This window comes from Lupinus angustifolius, chromosome LG13, assembly GCF_001865875.1.
Source record: "Lupinus angustifolius cultivar Tanjil chromosome LG13, LupAngTanjil_v1.0, whole genome shotgun sequence".
Lineage (NCBI taxonomy): Eukaryota > Viridiplantae > Streptophyta > Magnoliopsida > Fabales > Fabaceae > Lupinus > Lupinus angustifolius.
Genome location: NC_032021.1, coordinates 2051005 through 2071659, shown reverse-complemented (window position 1 = coordinate 2071659; position 20655 = coordinate 2051005). Strand labels below are relative to the sequence as shown.

Sequence of the window (20655 nt, the reverse complement as noted above, 5' to 3'; positions counted from 1 at the left end):
AGGATCCCATTCCATTAATTACTTGGCTTGTATTGTAGCAATGCCTATTTAGGTATCATGCATTAGTGTTAGAAACTTGAAAGGAAGAAGTCATAATTGAACTAGCTCTTCATTCTCTTCAAAGTATCTTAGTGTTCTCTCTCACCTTTTAATGTTTCAAACTTAATTAAAAATATCTGATAGATTATTCCTATATTAAATGGAGAGCTCTCAAAAAATTGGGCCATGTCGCCAAGATATCCTTCTATGGTGAAAAGAAATAATGGAATGGACTGTTAGGAAGAAGTGTGACTAAAATTAATCCCATCTATGATGCTTGAAGTGGCATTATGTCTGAAGGATTTATTATATACTCTACAACGTTTTTAGGACAATTTAACTTTTGCATGAAAACCAATATATGTGAAGGATTTATTAATATAGAAGGATCTATATTATATTGGTTTCAATAAGTTTTTGTTGAAAATTTTGATTTTGTTTAATACATGTTAAACTATTGCCTCCCATATATCATTTTTATAGTTTTGACACATATTAATTACTATGTTGATGAACACAAACTTAATGATTTAATGTCTTAGTTTAAGAAATGATGTTGAGCCTGCTTATTAATGTTTAACCTTGACCCATTTGTTATATATTTCCTCGGGCTTCCAAATCATAACAAGTGATATTAGATTCAAAATGATAGTCCTTAGGATCAGCTGTCTCATTTTTTTGTGTCCTATTGTGTCCAAATCCAATGAAAATTTGACACATACTTAAAAATAAAATTAAAAAAAATATAAAATAACATTTTTATGTGATTTGGTGAAATATTATTAGTTTGAGACATGAGAACGAGAAGTTTTTAGGAAGGAGGATACTCTTTCCCTTACCCTTAGTAGATCCTTGTTTAAGGTCTCTTGAGTAGAAAGTTTTTCAAATTGCATAACATCACAGGCTCCATTTTCGAACCGCTATGGTCCTCAATAAAACCTTGACTGGAGCCATGGACCCGTTTGGCAATACTTGGCATCAAACTGAACGAAAAACAAGAGATAGAAAGAAACATAAAGCTGTCATTAATTATTTGTGTACAATAATATAAACATGCATCATTTCCACCAGGATTCTTTATCCCAAAACTTCATATTTTCATGTCACAATCTAATGATATCTCACCAAATAATATAAAAATGTTATTTCATGTTTTTTTTTCCAAATATATGATAATTTTTCATTGACTAAGATATAATGTGACACAAAATCTAGGACTGATATCCACGCTTTGGAGCTTAAGTAATTTAATGAGTTATTGTGAAGGAGGAAAGTTCCTTACCATAAATATATAAAAAATGTGCAAAATAAACATGTCAAAGTCAAATACAGATTAAAAATCTACTCACATGAAGTATTAGCATTAGAAATAGTAGCTAATACGCAGTGTATAAAACAACTTACCATTGCTTATTGATATTTAAAGAAGTAATAAATGAGTGTCTTTTAAAATGTTGCAATAGTAGATTGTGTGCGTGTCATAGAATGATAGATTTTTAATGTCCAAAATTTATTTTAAAGGATAATAAAAGGTGACAATATTTAATTGGAAATGACATATTGCATTATCAATTCCGTAGATTAAATTGGAAATGATAAAATTAGTGGTGCACTTATTACTTCCTATCTTGAAAATAAAGTCTTTTGAAAAAAAATCGAACCACATTTCCTTTTTTATTCTCTTTCTCACTTAAAATGAAATACCACAATGTGAAATATCACAAACACGATATTAACTTGAAAAACAATGATCGAACATGAAAAACCAAGAGAATAAAAATAATGAAACTAAAAATAATCTACGTTAATAAATATTAAAAAGAGGGTTTTTAATCAAAAGACCGTTAAGTGCGTGTCCTCTTAACTATAGTATTATACATAAAAATACAAGTAGAGTTTAGTTTGAGTATTATATTAAAGGATGAAGTGATAGACTTCAAATTTTTTTATTGTCGGAAGAAGAAACAGAATTTGACATACAATAAAATAGACATAATTTATTTAAGGATCAAAACCCTTCTCATGGGCCTGTGGCACATACCAAATTGGCCTTAACACGGAACAAAGTCGACAATGAATTAAAAAACCCAACTACAGATGTCAAAGAATTCCAGCTGGCCATGTTAGTATATTTTAAGTCAGCAATAATGAGTAGTCCATATTAATATGAGAAAAAGATGTATGCACTAACGGTGTATGAGTTTTATATACTGTCATTATATTATTACCATTTGTTTTTTATTATTGTTGACTTTTCAGAAAAAGTAATCCAAATGAACGGTGGATGGTGAAGTGCATGTGTATAAATCTTTACATTGTCGATGTATACATTTTACACTCTATTAATATTAGCGTGTTTTAAATTGAGGTCCAACAAGGTGCAAAATTTGAAGATGACGTCATTCATAATATTGCTAGACATTCATTTAGTATAAGGTAAACTCATTTCTTTAGATATAATTAGAAAATATCATTATGGAGGAGATATCTCTTATGTAATATTAATAATCTACTATTTGATCTTTCTACCTTAATACCTTATGTACTAAATGCTCTATATAAATATTAATAAGCATTAAAGTCTCTTTTTCAAATATTCACCTAAAGCGATTCAAGATCGATTCTCGGTTTAATTCAATGTCGATCAAGCTAATCTTCATCCTCTTAAAGCCTATGCTAGACATAAATGAGCATTTGGAAACTTTTTAAACACATTTTTTTTAAATAATTCAAACATGCATCGTCAATATCTTTCCTATTTGTACTCATACTAAAATATGATAACAATTTCTCCCCTTCAACTAAACACATTTATGACTATTAACTACTTGCACTCATACTAAAGGACTCAATTATAAGCTATCAAGCCATATCCTTGATCGTAGTCAAATAAACAGCCTACTTTGCATTCAATTTTATTAACACATTTTTAAAATTGGAATTCACCCATTGCAAATCCTGAAATCAAAGCCCAAAATGCCAAAAAAATCCAAAGAAATTGACGCCTATTTTTATGTAAAAAAAATATACAATATAGAATCTCGCATTTAATATGTATATATTGATAATGTAAATATTTTTATACAATATAAAAACTTTACACTAACAATCAATAAAAAGTAAAATAAATAAAACATATCTGGTTTATACCAAAAACAAAAGTGGAAAGAATGAATGAAACAAAATGAGAGATTATATCTTTTGAGAAACTACCTAAAGTCTAGAAAGTAACAAAAACCAACTGAACTAAGAGGAAAGTGGTAACAGCTGCGAAATTTACTGTACTCTACCCTGTTTTTACTCAACTACCGAATCTAATAAACATACGTGTCAGTTGGTCACAGAATATGAGTAAAATTTGGAACAGAGAAAAAAAATAAACACGTGAAGCTCTTTGACAATGGCATTAGTCGGTTTTCACTTGGTCAATTACTCCTAATGTTTAGGAAATACATGAAATATTCTGGATATTTCTGAGGTACAGAAAATAATATATATGGAACTTTGTGAAATTTAATACCAGGATAAAATATCCAAAATAAATATGGGTTGGTTTTGCTACTATAACATTATGAGTTATGACTCATTGTGTATTTAATCATTCTCTAAATAGAACAAAACCCTAAGGGTTCTTGTAAGAATCAATAGCCGCCAGATTTTTACATCGTTGGTTGTTCCTTCTTTTCCTCTTTGATCTTAGTTCACTAGTTATCTTTCTATTCTCTTGGTTACACTTGATCACTTTAATTTCAAACACTTTTGGATTGTTTTGTCAATGATCATGAAAACTCAACTCCAGAAAACTTAATTATGTTTTGCAATCTCGTTTTCTGTTTGATTCATCTGGTAGCTTTTGTTTCAGCTTTAGCAATGACTTTGGAACAGTTTTTTCCATAGAAAGCACGATTTTTTCGAGTCAGAATTTTCTGAAGTTGCAAATATGGGTTGTGGCTGTTTACGCTTTTTGATGAGTAAAGTTTGAATTTTTGGGTTGTTTTTGTGTTCAGGGTTTGATTTCTAGTGGTGGGTAGTGACCAGTTTCAGTTTAGCTATTTATGAAGTATATCATTAGAGTGTGATTATCAATATTTTGATTTTGAAGAATGTTGTCTGAATTGGAAAGAAGACCCATGATTGGGAACAACGATGGTTATTTTGGTGGTGAATTAGAGAAGGAGATAGGTACGTTGCTTCGCGATCAACGTGGACAAGAAAGTGATGATCTTGAAAGAGAACTCAATATATTTAGGAGTGGATCAGCACCTCCAACTGTGGAAGGTTCTTTGAATGCAGTTGGAGGATTGTTTAATAGTGGTGCTGATGCTGTTACTGCTTCCTTATCTGAGGAAGAACTTAGGTCTGATCCAGCTTATCATTCATACTATTACTCCAATGTGAATTTGAATCCTAGGCTTCCACCTCCTTTGTTATCTAAAGAGGATTGGAGGTTTGCTCAAAGGCTTAAAGGTGGAGGAGCTTCGGTTCTGGGTGGAATTGGAGATAGGAGGAAAGTGAACAGAACTGATGATAACATTGGTGGTAGATCGACGTATTCGACTCCGCCCGGTTTTAACATGAGGAAACAAGAGAGTCAGAGTGAAGCGGATAATGAAAAAGCAGGAGGCTCAGCTGAGTGGAGTGGTGATGGACTGATTGGTTTGCCTGGCCTAGGGCTTAGAACCAAACAAAAGAGCATTGCTGAAAATTTTCAGGTAGATTGCTTATTTCACTCTGTTGCAATAGTTTTTCACCCTAAGATTGTATCAACAGTTTGCCATTTTGTGTTACCAGTTTCACCTAGGAAACAATATAACATGATGTGTTATGTGTGGTTAATTGATGCATATGTTAAGTATTTGTGAATGCTGTTTGCTCTTGTTAATTTGTTTCATTCATTGTTAGATTTTTTGGCTCATCAAAATCTTTCAAACCACACATAAATCTGCAATCTTATACGGATTGACTTGGCTACTTGTCGAATTTACACTCTACATCCTGCAGTTACAAATAACTTTATGTTTCTGCACATTTTTAAACCTCAGTATTTGTAGTGGAGCATAATTTGGTTTTACTTTTACCGTTTTTCATAATTTATATCTCAGTATCTGTTGTTCTTTGGTTCTTTTTGCATTGTATTGCAAAATTGTTATTTTTATAAGAAAGAAGCTTCAAAGTTACATCCTGTAGCAATGTTTAGTTTGTCTGCTACTGCTGCTGTCCACTGTGGAGACATAGCTATTGTGAACTTAATATTTCATTGCTTTGATCTTTTTCTAATATTTCTTCATTTATGTTTTCTTTTTCATCTACCCGTCATCTGTAATCATTAAATTATTAATTGTGTAGGATGACATGGGGTGTAACACCTCCGTCACAGGCTTTCCTTCTCGTCCTGCCAGTCGTAACGCATTTGATGAAAATGCTGATGTCATTAGTTTTGTTGAAGCAGAGTTAGGCCACATAGGCCATGGTTCCCCAACCACAGATGCTATTAAATCATCTGTAGCTGAAAACATTAGCCTGTCAGCTTCATATTCCTATGCTGCTGCACTAGGAGGATCTTCTTTGTCAAGAAGCACGACTCCTGATCCACAAATTGTTGCTAGGGCTCCCAGTCCCTGCCTCACACCAATTGGTGGTGGGAGAACTGTTGTTGCGGACAAGAGAGGTGTTGCCAGTCCAGATTTATTTAATGGTGTTTCATCTGGCATCAATGAGCCATCCGATCTTGTGGCTGCATTGTCGGGTATGAATCTGTCAAGAGAAGATACATTAGATGGTCAAAACCATTTGCCATCACAGGTCCAATCAGATGTTGGTAATCATACGAGATATCTTTTCGGTATGCAAGGGAGTCAGGATCGTGGCAAGCAACATGCATATTTAAAGAAGTCTGAATCTGGTAACGTGCAAAATTCAAACAAGACCGGTGGGAGTCGGCCAGACCTCAATAACCCATTTTTGGATAGGCGTGTTGAGCAACAAAAATCTGATGCTCCTTCCCATAATTCCTATTTCAAAGGATCACCTTCCTCCAATTTTAATGGTGGAAGCAGTTTTCCTGCTCAGTACCTGCCTTCAGATGGAACAAATTCACCATTTACTAACTATGGCTTGAGTGGGTATGCTGGAAATCCAGCATTGGCATCCTGGATGACTAACCAACTTGGCACCGGTAATATGCCACCCCTATATGAAAATGTTGTTGCAGCATCAGCTATGGCCAACCCTGGAATGGACCCGAGAATTCTTGGAGGTGGTTTACCTTTGGGATCTGATGCGCAAAGTCTTGGTAAAATGGGAAATCAAATTGCGGCCAGTGGTCTTCAGTCTCCTTTTGTTGATCCCATGTATCTTCACTACTTGAGGACATGTCAGTACACCGGACAACTTGGTGCTCTTAATGATCTGTCCTCTGTGGACAGGAACTACTTAGGTAATGCATATATGCTTGAGCTTCAGAAAGCTCATCTTGGGTCTCTCCCCTCACCTCGGAAGTCTCAATACAATGTTCCACTGGGTGGTAAATCAGGCGGCTCCAATCATTATGGGTATTATGGGAATCCGGCATATGGTGTTGGGTTGTCTTACCCAGGAAGTCCAATGGCAAACTCTGCGGTATCTACTTCTCCAGGTGGATCTGGAAAGAGGAATTTAGCTGGGGTAATGGGACATTGGCATGCAGATGCTGGGACCATGGATGAAAGCTTTGCTTCTTCTCTTTTGGGAGAGTTCAAAAACAACAAAACCAAGTGTCCTGATCTCTCTGAAATTGCTGGTCATGTTGTTGAATTCAGGTATACTTTTTACCTCTAGGTCCTTTGATGTTTGTTCTGTGCTGCCATCCTGAAGATTTAAAATTAATTAATTTGTTATCATTGGCAGTGCAGATCAATATGGAAGCCGATTTATTCAACAAAAGCTTGAAACAGCAACCACAGATGAAAAAAACATGGTTTATCAGGAAATCATGCCATATGCTCTTTCTTTGATGACTGACGTGTTTGGTAATTACGTGGTTCAAAAGGTAATGACTACTCCAAATTATTATTCTCTTTCATGGATCTTGTTTGAGCTGAGCAATAGTTGATATCTTGCAGTTTTTTGAGCATGGACTTCCATCCCAGAGAAGAGAATTAGCCAAAGAGCTTGTAGGCCATGTTCTGGGTCTTAGCCTTCAAATGTATGGTTGCCGGGTGATCCAGAAGGTATTAAAAAATTAGGGTGCCAGTAGTTGATGTTTACAAGTATGGCTTTCCATTCATGATTTTCCATTTTTTCCCTTGTGCTCTCAATTACTTATCCTTCATTAGGCCATCGAAGTTGTTGATTTGGATCAGAAGATAGAGATGGTTCAAGAGCTTGAAGGTAATATCATCCACTGTGTACGTGATCAGAATGGTAACCATGTCATTCAGAAGTGTATTGAATGCGTCCCTGAAGAAGCAATCCAGTTTATTGTCTCGACTTTTTTTGATCAAGTTGTGACACTTTCAACCCATCCATATGGTTGTCGGGTGATACAGGTAAGGTTTACTCATTTCTTATCTTACTACTTACTCTTATTGTGTATTCGAGATCATATGTCGTATAATTACACAATACCTTCTACAATGGCAGAGAGTACTGGAACACTGCAAAGATCCTACAACACAGCAGAAAGTTATGAATGAGGTTTTAGGAGCTGTTAGCATGTTAGCTCAGGATCAGTATGGCAATTACGTTGTTCAGGTTTATAACTTTTGCAGTTCTCATGTCATGTTTGGTTTACTTGACCATGATTTTCTGCATGGGAATTCTTTGCTGCAAGCTAGCAATCAAGATTTATGCTTTAAGTTATAACATCCTATACTATTTGCTTTATGCATATAACATGTCATTTAAGGTTGGTTCATTCATATGATATGGGCTTCTAACTCCTCTTCTGCCCAAAGTTATGTACCTCTTAAACATGACTCTGGTTTCTATTATTTACTATGATATCTATGTAAATAGTGTGTTATCTATATTTGTGAGCTGATGTCTTGTTTTCTTCTCCCTTTACTATCAGCATGTACTCGAACACGGGAAACCTCATGAGCGTTCGGCTATAATAAAGGAATTAGCAGGAAAGATAGTTCAAATGAGTCAACAAAAGTTTGCCTCTAATGTTGTAGAGAAATGTTTGAGCTTTGGAGGTCCTTCTGAACGACTACTACTAGTGAATGAGATGCTTGGGTCCACAGATCAAAATGAACCTCTTCAGGTTTTTTGAACCTTCTCTTTCTAAGATTTAACCCACCCCATTCTTTATTTGAGGCAAAGTAGATAACAATGATAATATACATTTTTTAAATCCACAGTCTTGGAAGGTGGTAGCACTGAACACCTTGTTTTAGGTTCAAGGACCATAGTATTATGATCCGAAATGATTTCAGTATTTCCAATCCTATTGCATGAAACTGGACTTATAGAATCTGCTTCACTTTTTAGTCAAATATTTCATTATATGTTTGAACAGAACTATTATGTGCTTTCACATCTTCAGTGTAGAATTTTCCTCACCTAACTCTTTCAGGTCAAGGAGAGGAAAAGTTATATTAATAATCTTCTTAATAATTCTTTCTCTAGATTTGTGAATGCTCTACTTAACTAATGCCCAGAGTTCAATGAGTTTGTTCATTAATATGTTCTGCGAAATGTTAATTCAGATTCTTCTCATTATATAACAGGCCATGATGAAAGATCAATTCGCGAATTATGTCGTACAAAAGATGCTGGAAACATGTGAGGACCAGCAACGCGATCTGATACTCTCACGAATCAAGGTTCATCTGAATGCATTGAAAAAGTACACTTATGGTAAACATATTTTCACACGTGTAGAGAAACTTGTTGCTGCTGGAGGTACTCTCACCTTTCACTTGTTCTTATATTTCTGCACCAATGTGGTATACACATGAAAATTGTTATGTGCATTTAACTACAAATTATTTGAATTATCATATGTGAAGATATTACATGTAGTGTTACAACTAATCATATAATTTGTTTCAGAAAGGAGTGTTGCTGCACATTCTCCTCAAACTGCTTAAGTGGCATAGAAGAATAATGTTTGTACAGCTAAATGATGCTCCTAGTTTGAGTTTATTCCTTTCTCTTCATCAAGAGGTTATGTTCACCTATATATCAATGGTTGCTGAAAGGAAATAAAGTTGTGTGGGTGTAAAGATTATGAAAATGGTGAGCTAGTTTATATGTTGGATGTGACTGTACAAAAAATGTTGCCATGTGGAGAGAACTGTCCTTGTCTATTTAGGTGAAATGGCAGGTTTTTCCTCCTATCTTGTATGATTATTGAGCTTTTCTCTTTCAAGAGTTCAATTTTTCTTCAGCTTTATTTTTCTTGTGATAGTGGAATTTGGATCCTGTGATTTCAAGTTTGTGGTGATTTCATGACTTTGGAAATTGTATTTGTATTTAGTTAATGGATAAAACATAAAATGAAGATAAAAAAGGTTGTTCAATGTATGAGGCCATAACATGTTATAAGGGGGAAATGCTTTCATAAATGGAGTAAAATCACCACAATGTTATATTTAGAGAATCCAAATCTGATACCATGCTGATCCTTCTTTTAACATGCATGTGACACAGGAAAAGTAAAATAGCAAAATCACATAAAGTTTCTGTGAAGTATGATATAAACCCCACTGGCCGTGTATAAGTATTACTTGTATACAAATGTGATATTAATGTTATATTTTCTAAATCAAGTTGTTAAGATATTTCTGCTTTAAATGATTCTCTGGTGTCGGTAATTGACTTATTTTGGCTCTTATCACACATGCTCTTGTATACATCAGAAACACAGTCATGAGCTTTATGACAGTTAGAACAACTAAAATAACAATGTGAAACAGGTTTCTTTGTGCTAGTGTATATGCTGCCTTTTCTATCAACAATTTTTTCCCCAGTGGTTGAATTGGATAATTACAAAGTGGCTTGCCCAATATCCAAAATACTTAATGTACAATTCATTTTTTGCAAAATTGTGGTGTGATTTTATACTGCATGATGAAGTATTATGTTATGTTTGTTGTGACTTATTTGAAATATTTCATCGTAAATAAAATTATATTACCGTGACTTCTATTTTGTCATATGAAATTCATCATCTCATGTATTGTATAAGAAAGACTCGATATTTTCGATTTAGTTTGTTGCAAGTGTTTAATATGCAATCCAAGGGTTACCCAGTACTCTTTATTGCAAGGGTTACCCAGTACTCTTTAGGAGTAATGATCCTCTCCACTAACAAAGAGACAAGTGCCACACAATAACACGTAAAATGTAATAATATTTTTATCATTTTCGTTACCATAAAACTTTATTTTTCTCATTGAAAATGTGAAGATCCTTATTCGCTCCTTAGTGCCTGAGTTACCAAGTGGCATGGTTAACAATTTCAAAAGAAACTCCAATTAGAAAGAATAATTTACCTCCCTATACTATTGTACATGATCTATCCAACTCAACCATTGAAATTTTCTGTGTCTTCCCTTCTTCATTGTTTTCTTGATAATGCAATGTGCTTCATCAATTTTTGGTGTTCAGCCAAAAATATCTACCATGCATGCATAATGCATAATGCATAATGCTTCTGTGGTGGCTCAATACTGTACTTTTCCTGCATAACCTTGAACCAAGTTCAATTTCCCCAGCATGCAGCTAGAGCTGCAGTACCCATGATTTGCATAACCAAATCAGTTCACATGAAATAATTTGTACTGCTTAGACTCAAGCATCTATGAAACCCTTTACCATATCATATATTTCTTAAAAACCAAACATAGACTTCATACCCAAAAAAAGAAAAAGAAAAAGAAACATAAGCAATATACGCCAACTAATTTACACCTCAAAATCTCTTTCCAAAATGGAAAAATATTGCATCAGTTCCTGAGTTATGATTCATGACATATTCTGCTCTTACTTCACCATCTAAATTTCTATAAGTAGTTCATGATGCCAAAAAATTACATTTATATTGGAAAGTAGATTAAAATTAAATCTAAAAATACAATGCATCTGTTTATATGATGTTACAATATATCTCAACCCACATAAATAATCTAATTATTTTAGCAATAATACCTATTTATATATGTCACACAGGTTAAAGAAATGAGAAAGAATATATTTTTATCATGATTCATTTTATGGTTGAAATGTTTCAACAAAATTTCTCATCTTGGCCTGGTCAACTTTCTAATTCAGGGTATTTTGTTTACAAGGCTTTAGTGGTACTCATGAGGTTGGGGCTCTTGATTACTGCGCAGTGCAACAACCCCGGAACAAATTTCATGAGCATGGTTCATTGTGTGTTAAATATCTACCTCTGATTCTCCATGCAAACAACAAATATAAAGGCAGAGTTATTCATAGTTGAGACATATTATTGTCACCATTAAGAGAAATGGCTCAAATGCAACGTCCTCAAAGATCCCTTAGTGCTTCAAAAGCTCCTCCTCAAACCATCCGTACCATGGAACAACTCCTCCGAGGTAATACTTCGCCAACATTAACTAATTATCAGTGTTATATGGTCGTGTAACTGAAAATCGGGGAGTGACAAATTCATTGTCATAGGATCATAGCTGATAGAAATGACTAAGGTGCATTTTTGTACTTGAATTAGAACAAAGTTGGAGTTTGTTGGATTGGTATAATATTTCTATAGAATACAGTTTATGATAAAATAAATGTTAAAATGTATGATATATTAGATGCAAGGCTAGGTTGAAATATCCCTTGTTCCCTTTAATAAATTTTCTTTTTGATAACAAAATGCTAACTTTGTGTGATTATGATTTGAATGTTTAATCCATTCTTACTATAAGTTCCTGTTTTGATGTACACCAGGAGAAGGGTCTAAGCTGTCACCAACCCATTCTCCGGCCTACTTGGCTTCATCCTCTTCCGCAAACTCCTATCACTTCACGAGGTCGAAGAACCACGACGTGGAAGAAGGCCAGAATCATAAGAAATCAGTTCTTACCAAAGTGAAGGAAAAGGCGAAGAAATTACGCCACAGCCTCAGCAAGAAAAAACATGATTATGGGAACACCAGTAGTCCCTCATGGGGAGGCTTTGAAGATGATGGAGTAGAAGAAAATGCTGAATACTATGGAGCTCCAAGTAATAAGCATCACCTTATGCCATACATTATTATCAGTTTAACAAATATTTAATCTTTTCATGTTTTTTATCAATAGGATTGTTGTCTAATGCATGCATGCTTGTTTTTTAGTTCATCTCAGAGCAATAGTTAGGAAAACAATTTTTTAGTAAAATTTGACTAAAGTTATTTGAAATATGAAATAAGCCAATTGAAATTAGCATTCAATATTTCAGTGTATGAGTCTGATAAGATACATGAAGGATACATAGAAAATGCAAACCAACATTCAAGAGGAAGTCCAGTAATCCCTGAAGGATACAGAGAAAATGCAAGGCTGCAGCATCCAAGAGGAGGTCCACTAATATCTGAAAAACATGTTTTATCAAGCTATGCAAAAGATGAACTGGAACAAGATCGAGATAAGTTGATAGGCCGTAACATGTCCAAGAAAACAGCTCAACCTTCCGCAGCTGCAACCAAAACCGCAGCTGCCGCTGCTACTTCCCTTCCTGGTGCAAACAAAAACTTAGCTGAGAAACTGATACCATCTAATGTTGAAGGATCATCAGAAGCAGCACATTCTATAGCCTCCAAAATTCAAGGCCTTTCTGTTTCCAAAACTTCTGAGCATCACAATCCATCATCATCATCATCAACAACCGCTGCAAATCCTAATAAGACTTCTTTGTCTAATATTGCTGCTCCAAAACCTCTTGTCAGGATGCACTCAACTGTTTCTTCAAGCGGACTACGAACTCCAGCAGGTCCAATGACTCCAGTAGCCTTACCCTCGTCTGCTCCAGCCGGTAGTAAGAATACCAACCCAACCTCGCAATTATGGGATAAGGCTGTTTCGGTGAAAGATTACTTGATGAACAAGTTTGAGCCAGGAGAAGATGAGAAAGCACTGTCTCAGGTTATATCTGAAGCAGTGAGTCCTAGGAGAACCCCTGGTGATGTTGGAGTGATGGAGAAGGTAAGAGAAGCAGTAACTTCGTTGCTCCGAACTGATGAGCCAAAAAAACATGCAGACACAACAATCACTACTCGTAATTCATCTCAAACACCAGTGCAAACCAACAACACTACTCGCGCTTCATCTCATATACCAGGGTCTACCAACAATACTACTCATGCTCCATTGCAAATTCCATTATCTTCCAACAACACTACTCATGCTTCATCTCAAACTCCAATGTCTACCAACAACACTGCTCGTGCTTCATCCAAGGCCCCAGAATCTACCAACATTAGCACCGCTCGTGCTTCATCTCAGGGATCAGTATCTACCAACAACTCTGCTCATGCTGCATCTCAATATCCAATATCTACATACCTGCGCACCACTCGTTCTTCATCTCAAAATCCATCACAAACCAGAAACACTACTCGTGCTTCATCTCAACTCCCAGTATCTACCAACGCTAAAGAAGGTAAAGTACCTATTCATTATTCTTTCTTCCTAGAACAGTAACATGATATCTATCTGATAGTATCATTTGGTATTATAGTATATAATAAAATCAAGTTTTAGTAACTAAATTAATAAAGACTCTAAAACTAATATGTATAAAAAAAATAGTGGTTTCTGATTTTCTGCACTCGTTTCTCAACGATTTTGTCTCTAAGTAAACCTCAATTTCATGTGATTGATCTTTCTAAATGTATTATATGCAGTGGCTCAGGAAGAAAACCATGGTAGAATTCTTCAGGCAAATTGAAAGTCCCTCTAAGATGGGCATTTATGTATATGTATTCAATTTATGTTCTACCTTTTAATGTATATACCGAATAACTAATCTGGAAAGCTGATTTCCATCATGATTGTAAATTTATCCATTTGTATGTAATAAGCTATGTTCATTCCCTGTGTGACACACACAAGGATTTGTTGTATATTTGTACAAGAAATATTGTTTTGAATCACCATTAAATATTCTTCAGTTTTATTTTGTTTCAGCCGTGAAATATTCTTTAGTTATGACTTATGAGCATAAATATGTCACTCACAATTTCAATTTAGCAAGGTGAAGGTGCCATAAAATTGGAGGGTTAGCATTGCATGTTAAAAATCTGTTTTTAACTTAATATGCTACATAACCTTACATCAACAAGAGTGAGCGTTTTACTTCAAAACAAGGGGCCTACTGGGTTTATCAGTTCATGAAGGTAAATATACGCAATCTCACGAGTCAAATAGTATTATAGTTGCGCCGAAACTCACTCATTTAACCATCTACTTATTCCCTTCTAAATAACCATCTACTTTTGCAGTTCTTAGGCAGGTTTTGAGCTTATCAAAACAGTTAAACAATTTGGTTTCAATTGACAAAACCAAAAACTACTTTGCTTAATAACATGTACAATTTTGAGAATAAATTTAGTGACAAATGGGTGCTGATATTTACCATTAGTAAGGCTCATGACTACTAAAACAATGAGTCAGAAGTCAGAACCCTTATGTGATTTAAGTATCCTGGTTACAGACTCATCATCTAACTGGAAACATTGCCATCACCATCAATTTTCTTCCTAGCCTTACTATGTCTCCACACTATAACATCGTCAAGTTTTAATTACAAATCCCTTTGATTCAAACATTACTAACGTCTTCATTTCATTACTTTGATCCAAAGCATCAACTGTATCAGTCCTTAAAACTTATATACTCTACATGCCTATTTCACTTGTGTGCTACAATTTCAGAGACTAATCACAAGTGTTCATGTTCATACTTTCAAGGACTAAAATAAGTATTGAATTGAGAGGTATTTATATTTTAAGGGAGCACATCTTCTATTGCATATATATGTCAATTTATATGTTCATAAGGTGTGATTAGTCAATACAAATATATTTAAATTAAAATTATAATTATTAAATATTTTTATGATAATAACAACTCATAACATATAAAGTGACACACGTTATGAAATAAAAGATATGGTACTATATTTTAAGGGTTGAAAAAATTATTTACTCAAACAATACTAACAAAAAAAATAGGCACATCGTTGTGATAAACGAAAATTTTAACATTTTTAAGCATGTAACATAACTAGCAGATAATACAAAACCTTTTATACTGTTACAAGAAGTCAACAACAGTGAAACCTTAATCCAATAAAGTGTAATGAGCTATAAAAAAACCTTTTGTACTGTGGGTTGTGAATTCAGTTAAAATGTATATTAACTAGAAATTTTCCTTGATGAAAAGAACGATAAGAATAGGTTTTTCTGTGCTACTACCAGTTAAGGAGCTAGAATTCTGAAGGGCCGTTGAGATTAGCTCAAAAAGATTTCCTCGAGGGTACTAAAAAGTATTTCCTTATATGACATGAATCCTATGTGCAGGATGACTAGAAGAATTTACCTCAAAACACACGATTCATATTCAAACCATACACTAAAGAAGCTTTGAAAATAAGGTGTTTTGACAAAAGATAGAAATACTCATTTTAATCTCTTGTGTTTTTACCTTATCAGTTTAGTCCCTCAAAAATTGAAAAAACATAAAATGGTTCTAAAAAATTTCACACTTAGGTCAAACTAGTCATTTTAAGGCTAAATAAGTTCATATTAGGTGTTATAAAACCTGCCAAAAATGACTAGTTTAACCCATTAAAAAAATTGAGACTGCTTTGAATTTTTTCATTTCTAATCCAAACTCATAAGTCAAAAAACATGGAAGATTAAAACAAGTAATTCCCCTAAAAACAAATGGAACGTATTTTCATAAAATCGAACCTGCTTATCCCAACACCATGGTCCAGAGCAGTTGAGCATTTTTTTCAAGCCAGAGTTTCAGAGATCAATATTAACCAAAATGTTTCATTATCATGGTAAAAACGATGGTCAAAAGCATGACCAAGAGAGACACAGCAATGTAAATGTTTAAACAAATCTATAATTATCATACAATGAACTCTTAAATTAACCAAAATGTCCAAATACACAGCTAATATAGTTAACTACATAGCCTACTTGACAAATGGCAAACTTTAGGAAATCCCTCACTATTCATCATTGTAAAGGCCAAAATTTGCTCATCATTTATGTACAATAGGCCAATATCACCATAACAGTATCCAAAGTATCAAGGACTTTTTTCTTCCTCAAGCTTTCAATGAGTCCTCTGAGTTATGTTGTATCACAGCAATGCCACTAAACAGCAGGCCAGATCCCAACAAAATCAGAAGTCAAATTCTCCTGTTGCCTGCATAAGAGCATAGTTTCATCATCACAATTTTATGAGCTGAACAGAAAGAATAAGAACATATTACTGTTGTTTTCCTTCAGGACAATCAAACCTTATTGAAGAGAATGTCCTTATTATTGATGTGCATGATGCCATCCTTTAATGTGCACTTCCACCTGCTCTTGGTACGTGACACCTAAATTTGTAGCAAGATACCTATTAGTATCAAGAAATGATTCTGGAACTGTGACCCATTAGCTATATAACCATATCATATTACTACAGCACTCAATATCTCATTCACAAAAAGTGGAGGAAAGAGGTTGTCACCTTGTCAAACTGAGCCAAAACAAGATGATGAGTATTTTGATCATCTCCTTGCTCCAAATCATCCAAATCATCATCATCATCTTCATTCAGCGGGGGCTCATCATCATCATCATCTTCTTCTTCTTCTTCAGCCTCAAGTTGAGCAACAAGAGCAGGTGTACTTACAGGCGCTTCTAATAAAATAGGAGGGATGTGGGAAATGCATCAGAAACATTTGCAATATATATATGCATAATGAGAAGCATACATAATTAACATGTCCAAGTTCTCAGTTTACCAGGAGGAGCTGGTGTATTAGCAATATTGTAGTCTTCATTGTACGCTCCCCCATAATTGTATATCTGCAGCAAGGGGAAATAAAAACAATAAGATTGGTTTTTATGCCACCCAATCTAACAATAGTAGGACCAAGTAATGATATATCAAATATATCGCAGTCTTCAATATGCACTAGTTTAGGTGCCAAATCATATAAAATGTAATAACATCCATCTTGACTTGTACAGGAAACCACTTAAAGAATTTCAAATATTTATTTGAATTCATTAAATCACTTAAATGTGGTGTATTTCCACATAATTGAAGTTAATATGCAATAATGATCCTGGGAAACCAAGATTTGGTGAGAAAACTATGAAATGGAAGCACAATTGAAAATAAGAAGTTTAAAATTTTAGCAAATTCAATATTTTCAAAGAAGTTTGAAGCTTTGAATTTAAATTGACAAACCAAAAATAAACAAAAGTGGCTATTGAAACAATTAAAAAACTGATAGGGTTATTAACTTCCAAAGTGAAAACAGAAATGTCCATTTACCAAGGACCCAATTTTACGGTTGAGTACAGTTTTTCCCACAGAAATTTTTGAGGGAAAACAGGAAAGTAGAAACAAAAAGAATGATTGAATAATAATGTACAAGATGTGTCTATATGTAGGGATGAAGTTACAAGCGTCTATGAGAGCAGGAAAGAGGGAAAGGTAAATCACTGCTCACATTTGGAGTAGAAAGCACATCATCTTCATAAGGAATTGGTCCATCAAGTTGAGGAATCCGAGATGCTTGCCTCTCCAAATTCCCTGAGATTTTTCCTTTAGTAGAGTGACCCACATCAATGGAGATGCTCCCTCCATACAACTGAAAGGTTTATATCCAGCAGTTCAGTTACTGAAAAAACTTTCCATCAACCAAGCATGACACTAAATAAAGGATTAACAATAAATGCATGAATATGAGCATTACTATAGTGTATTGTAGAACTCTGAAAGTAAAATTCAACAAGGAAAGACATTTCACAATAACAGTTTGACCTCAAATTAATGTTAAATCACAGATCACCACAAGAACTGCGCGGGACTTTTCTTTCAAACTAGTGAGGCCCCATTGACCTTGTTTCTTGATGTATTTAAGAAATCATTATACATTTGTACTAGTAGTAAACTGCCATTATGCACCACCATGTTTGAACAAACTCCAGGGATTCTGAATCCTCCATACCCTGTCTCCCATTCCACCACTTCCAGTTGCATGACAGAATACTGTTAGCATACAACAGCACAATGTTTTTTGGGTTTTGACAACAATTATACAGTGTTAGAACCTTGAAGTAAGCCTATTTCGTTCCAGAGAAACTGTGATTCAAATATATGATCTAAAAATGGTGATGCTTGAAGAGGAGGAAGAAGATATCCAGCAGAACAGACAACAAAGTTGATTAAATGGTTGAAATCAGGATCTTACTAAAGTTCCACTTCAGTCATGCTCATACACCACAAGCTCATTTACAACAAAAACATAAGTGATGATGATGACAAGTTTTTTATTATTAACATCATTAAAAAAACTACTCACAAATGATATGCAAGTACCAAGCTTATTTAAAGCAAAAAATATATCCATTTGATATTTGATAAAATGAAGACCGTACCTCAATTTCAAAAACTCCAGATGCGACATCTCCAGCTCCATCTTGCTGAGGTATATATCCACCAGCATTATATTGTGAAGCAAACTCATCACGTTTTCGCTTTGCTGAGTTTAATGTGAAGAAGTCCTGGATGTTTCCAAATCATCAGTATTATCTAAATGTCATGGCAACGCAAATACTATGTTACCTTTCTTAAGATCAGAGTGAATGCTCAAGGAAGAGACACATCACTAAACTGTGTCACAACATAAAAAATGAACAATATTGTCTGCCTTCATGAAAGAAACTCTACCGTGAAAGCCCTTCAGAATTGGCAACAGGCAAATTACTAAAAGACCTCACCGACTTCCTCACCTGTGTCAGAGGTTGATTAGAAGTTCCTCTGTCCGCCTCATCCCGCCCTTCCACATAAGCTGAAGTAGTAAACAAAGTCATTACTGCAAATCTATCTTGTTAATCATTATTATATTCCATATTTAATTGAGACTCACCAACATTAACATCAAGGGCGGGCCTCGGGTTCATCCATGGAGAAGGAGGTTGCTGTACAATAATTGTATGGAAAAGATCAATACAGACATCTAAAAGAAGAATAGTTCCATGTACAAGGTTTAAGCAAAAGAGTTTATCAGCTATGTGTGACGGCTATTCAGTATAATATCAATAATCTGTTATTGTGGAGCCAGAAAATGAGGTTTACCATGTACGGACTAGGTCTTCCACCTTTCATCTCAGTATTTCCTCCAGGACCATTTCCGGAAGATGTGTAGTCAGAAGGCCCAGTAGGAATGTTATAAATCGAGTTATCCGCAGTTCCTGGTAATGGGGTTTGCATAGGAGTCTGCACTGGTGTCTATACATCCAAAATCCGATATTAACAATACAACAATATTTATTTGATAAAAACACATTAAAGGGAGACCTAACATGATACACTTTTTAGTCATAGGCTAGGAAGTAGAAACTCACAGGAGGGAAAAGTATCTCAGCTGTGGGAGTTTCATACTCCTCAGTCCCCTCATACGGCATGTTGAGATCATGAACTGGAGTAATTGGACCTCCGGGCGTTGGCTTAGGCGCACTCGACCTTTCTATGGGACCGCTAATCACACCAGCTTGGATCATCTTTGATTCCCACATCTAAATAAATTATCAACGAAAAACAAACATATGAGAACAAAAAATAAAACCATATCCTCGGATCCAAGCCCTAAATCAAGCAGCTAAGTTGCAAATCAAATCAATCAATATATCGATGTAGATGAAAATTTCTAAGCTATCTATATATAAGATAACACATAGAATTATAATGAAAATGAATTGGAATGAAAGAGAAATTACAGCTTGAAGCTCCTTGAGAACTTGGTTATTGACGACCTCGTCACGAACCTTGTTGATGACGTCATCGATAACTTGAATATAGACCTGGCTGGTGGTAGAAGATGCCATTACGTAAAATTCTTCGCCCCAGACTCTGTTAGAATTCTCAAAACAAGAGGAAGGAAAGTTGAGAGAAAGAGATTGAAGGGAAATTGGGAGGATGGAGTTTAGGGTTTGAGAGGTTTGAGAGTGAGAAGAGAGAGAAGAAGAGAAGGGAACGGACCAGAAACAAAGAATAAAGGATGGAATATAAATAGGTTTGCATCCGATTATAAGCATTCGTTCCACGTGTCGGTTATCCTCATCTTCACTACGGAAAAAAAGACTCGATGCTTCACTCTACCATCCACAAGCTGGATTTCTCACGTGTATCTTCATTCCATGAGAAATAATTGGTATGTCACTTTTATACACCGTAATTATATTATTTACTCTTTATATACAATTATCATATATTCTTCCACAACAAAAATTAAATGATATAATCATTATATATAAATTTTTATATTATCTATACATAAATAATGCACTTTTAGATATTAACTAATTAAAATGTTGAATTCTCTTTCTCTTAATAAATCATCTATGAATGGCAATCAGACAGATTGAGGTGCGGTTGG

The 20655-nt window shown here is 34.6% G+C and overlaps 3 protein-coding genes across 9 annotated transcripts; 2 read left to right on the top strand and 1 right to left on the bottom strand.

The window, feature by feature from the left end:
- LOC109325334 (pumilio homolog 2-like) lies at window positions 3560-20367 on the top strand. 5 transcript variants are annotated; one of them, XM_019557630.1, is made up of 10 exons: window positions 3561-4751; window positions 5386-6287; window positions 6327-6836; window positions 6925-7066; window positions 7140-7247; window positions 7353-7565; window positions 7660-7770; window positions 8090-8284; window positions 8751-8925; window positions 20154-20367. In XM_019557630.1, the coding sequence occupies exons 1-10, from the start codon at window positions 4143-4145 to the stop codon at window positions 20204-20206; spliced, it is 3018 nt and encodes a 1005-aa protein (XP_019413175.1). In that variant the 5' UTR covers window positions 3561-4142; the 3' UTR covers window positions 20207-20367. The 5 variants fall into 5 exon arrangements, 4 of the variants coding, with proteins under 4 accessions (XP_019413176.1, XP_019413175.1, XP_019413173.1 ...); XR_002105122.1 differs by lacking the exon at window positions 20154-20367 and adding exons at window positions 9076-9309; window positions 9350-9477 and having other exon boundaries at window positions 3562-4751; window positions 5386-6836; XM_019557628.1 differs by having other exon boundaries at window positions 5386-6836.
- On the top strand, window positions 11327-14145 carry LOC109325335 (flocculation protein FLO11-like). 2 transcript variants are annotated; one of them, XM_019557633.1, is made up of 4 exons: window positions 11327-11585; window positions 11947-12219; window positions 12436-13635; window positions 13880-14145. In XM_019557633.1, the coding sequence occupies exons 1-4, from the start codon at window positions 11498-11500 to the stop codon at window positions 13921-13923; spliced, it is 1605 nt and encodes a 534-aa protein (XP_019413178.1). In that variant the 5' UTR covers window positions 11327-11497; the 3' UTR covers window positions 13924-14145. The 2 variants fall into 2 exon arrangements, with proteins under 2 accessions (XP_019413178.1, XP_019413177.1); XM_019557632.1 differs by having other exon boundaries at window positions 11328-11585; window positions 11944-12219.
- LOC109325336 (transcription initiation factor IIA large subunit-like) lies at window positions 16020-20147 on the bottom strand. Of its 2 annotated transcripts, none has more exons than XM_019557634.1 (11): window positions 19997-20147; window positions 19625-19795; window positions 19356-19508; window positions 19147-19198; window positions 19010-19068; window positions 18656-18781; window positions 17725-17865; window positions 17008-17071; window positions 16731-16906; window positions 16513-16596; window positions 16020-16418 (listed from the first exon to the last, which is right to left on the bottom strand). In XM_019557634.1, exons 1-11 carry the CDS (start codon window positions 20102-20104, stop codon window positions 16395-16397), a joined length of 1158 nt encoding a protein of 385 aa, XP_019413179.1. In that variant the 5' UTR covers window positions 20105-20147; the 3' UTR covers window positions 16020-16394. The 2 variants fall into 2 exon arrangements, with proteins under 2 accessions (XP_019413179.1, XP_019413180.1); XM_019557635.1 differs by having other exon boundaries at window positions 16731-16903.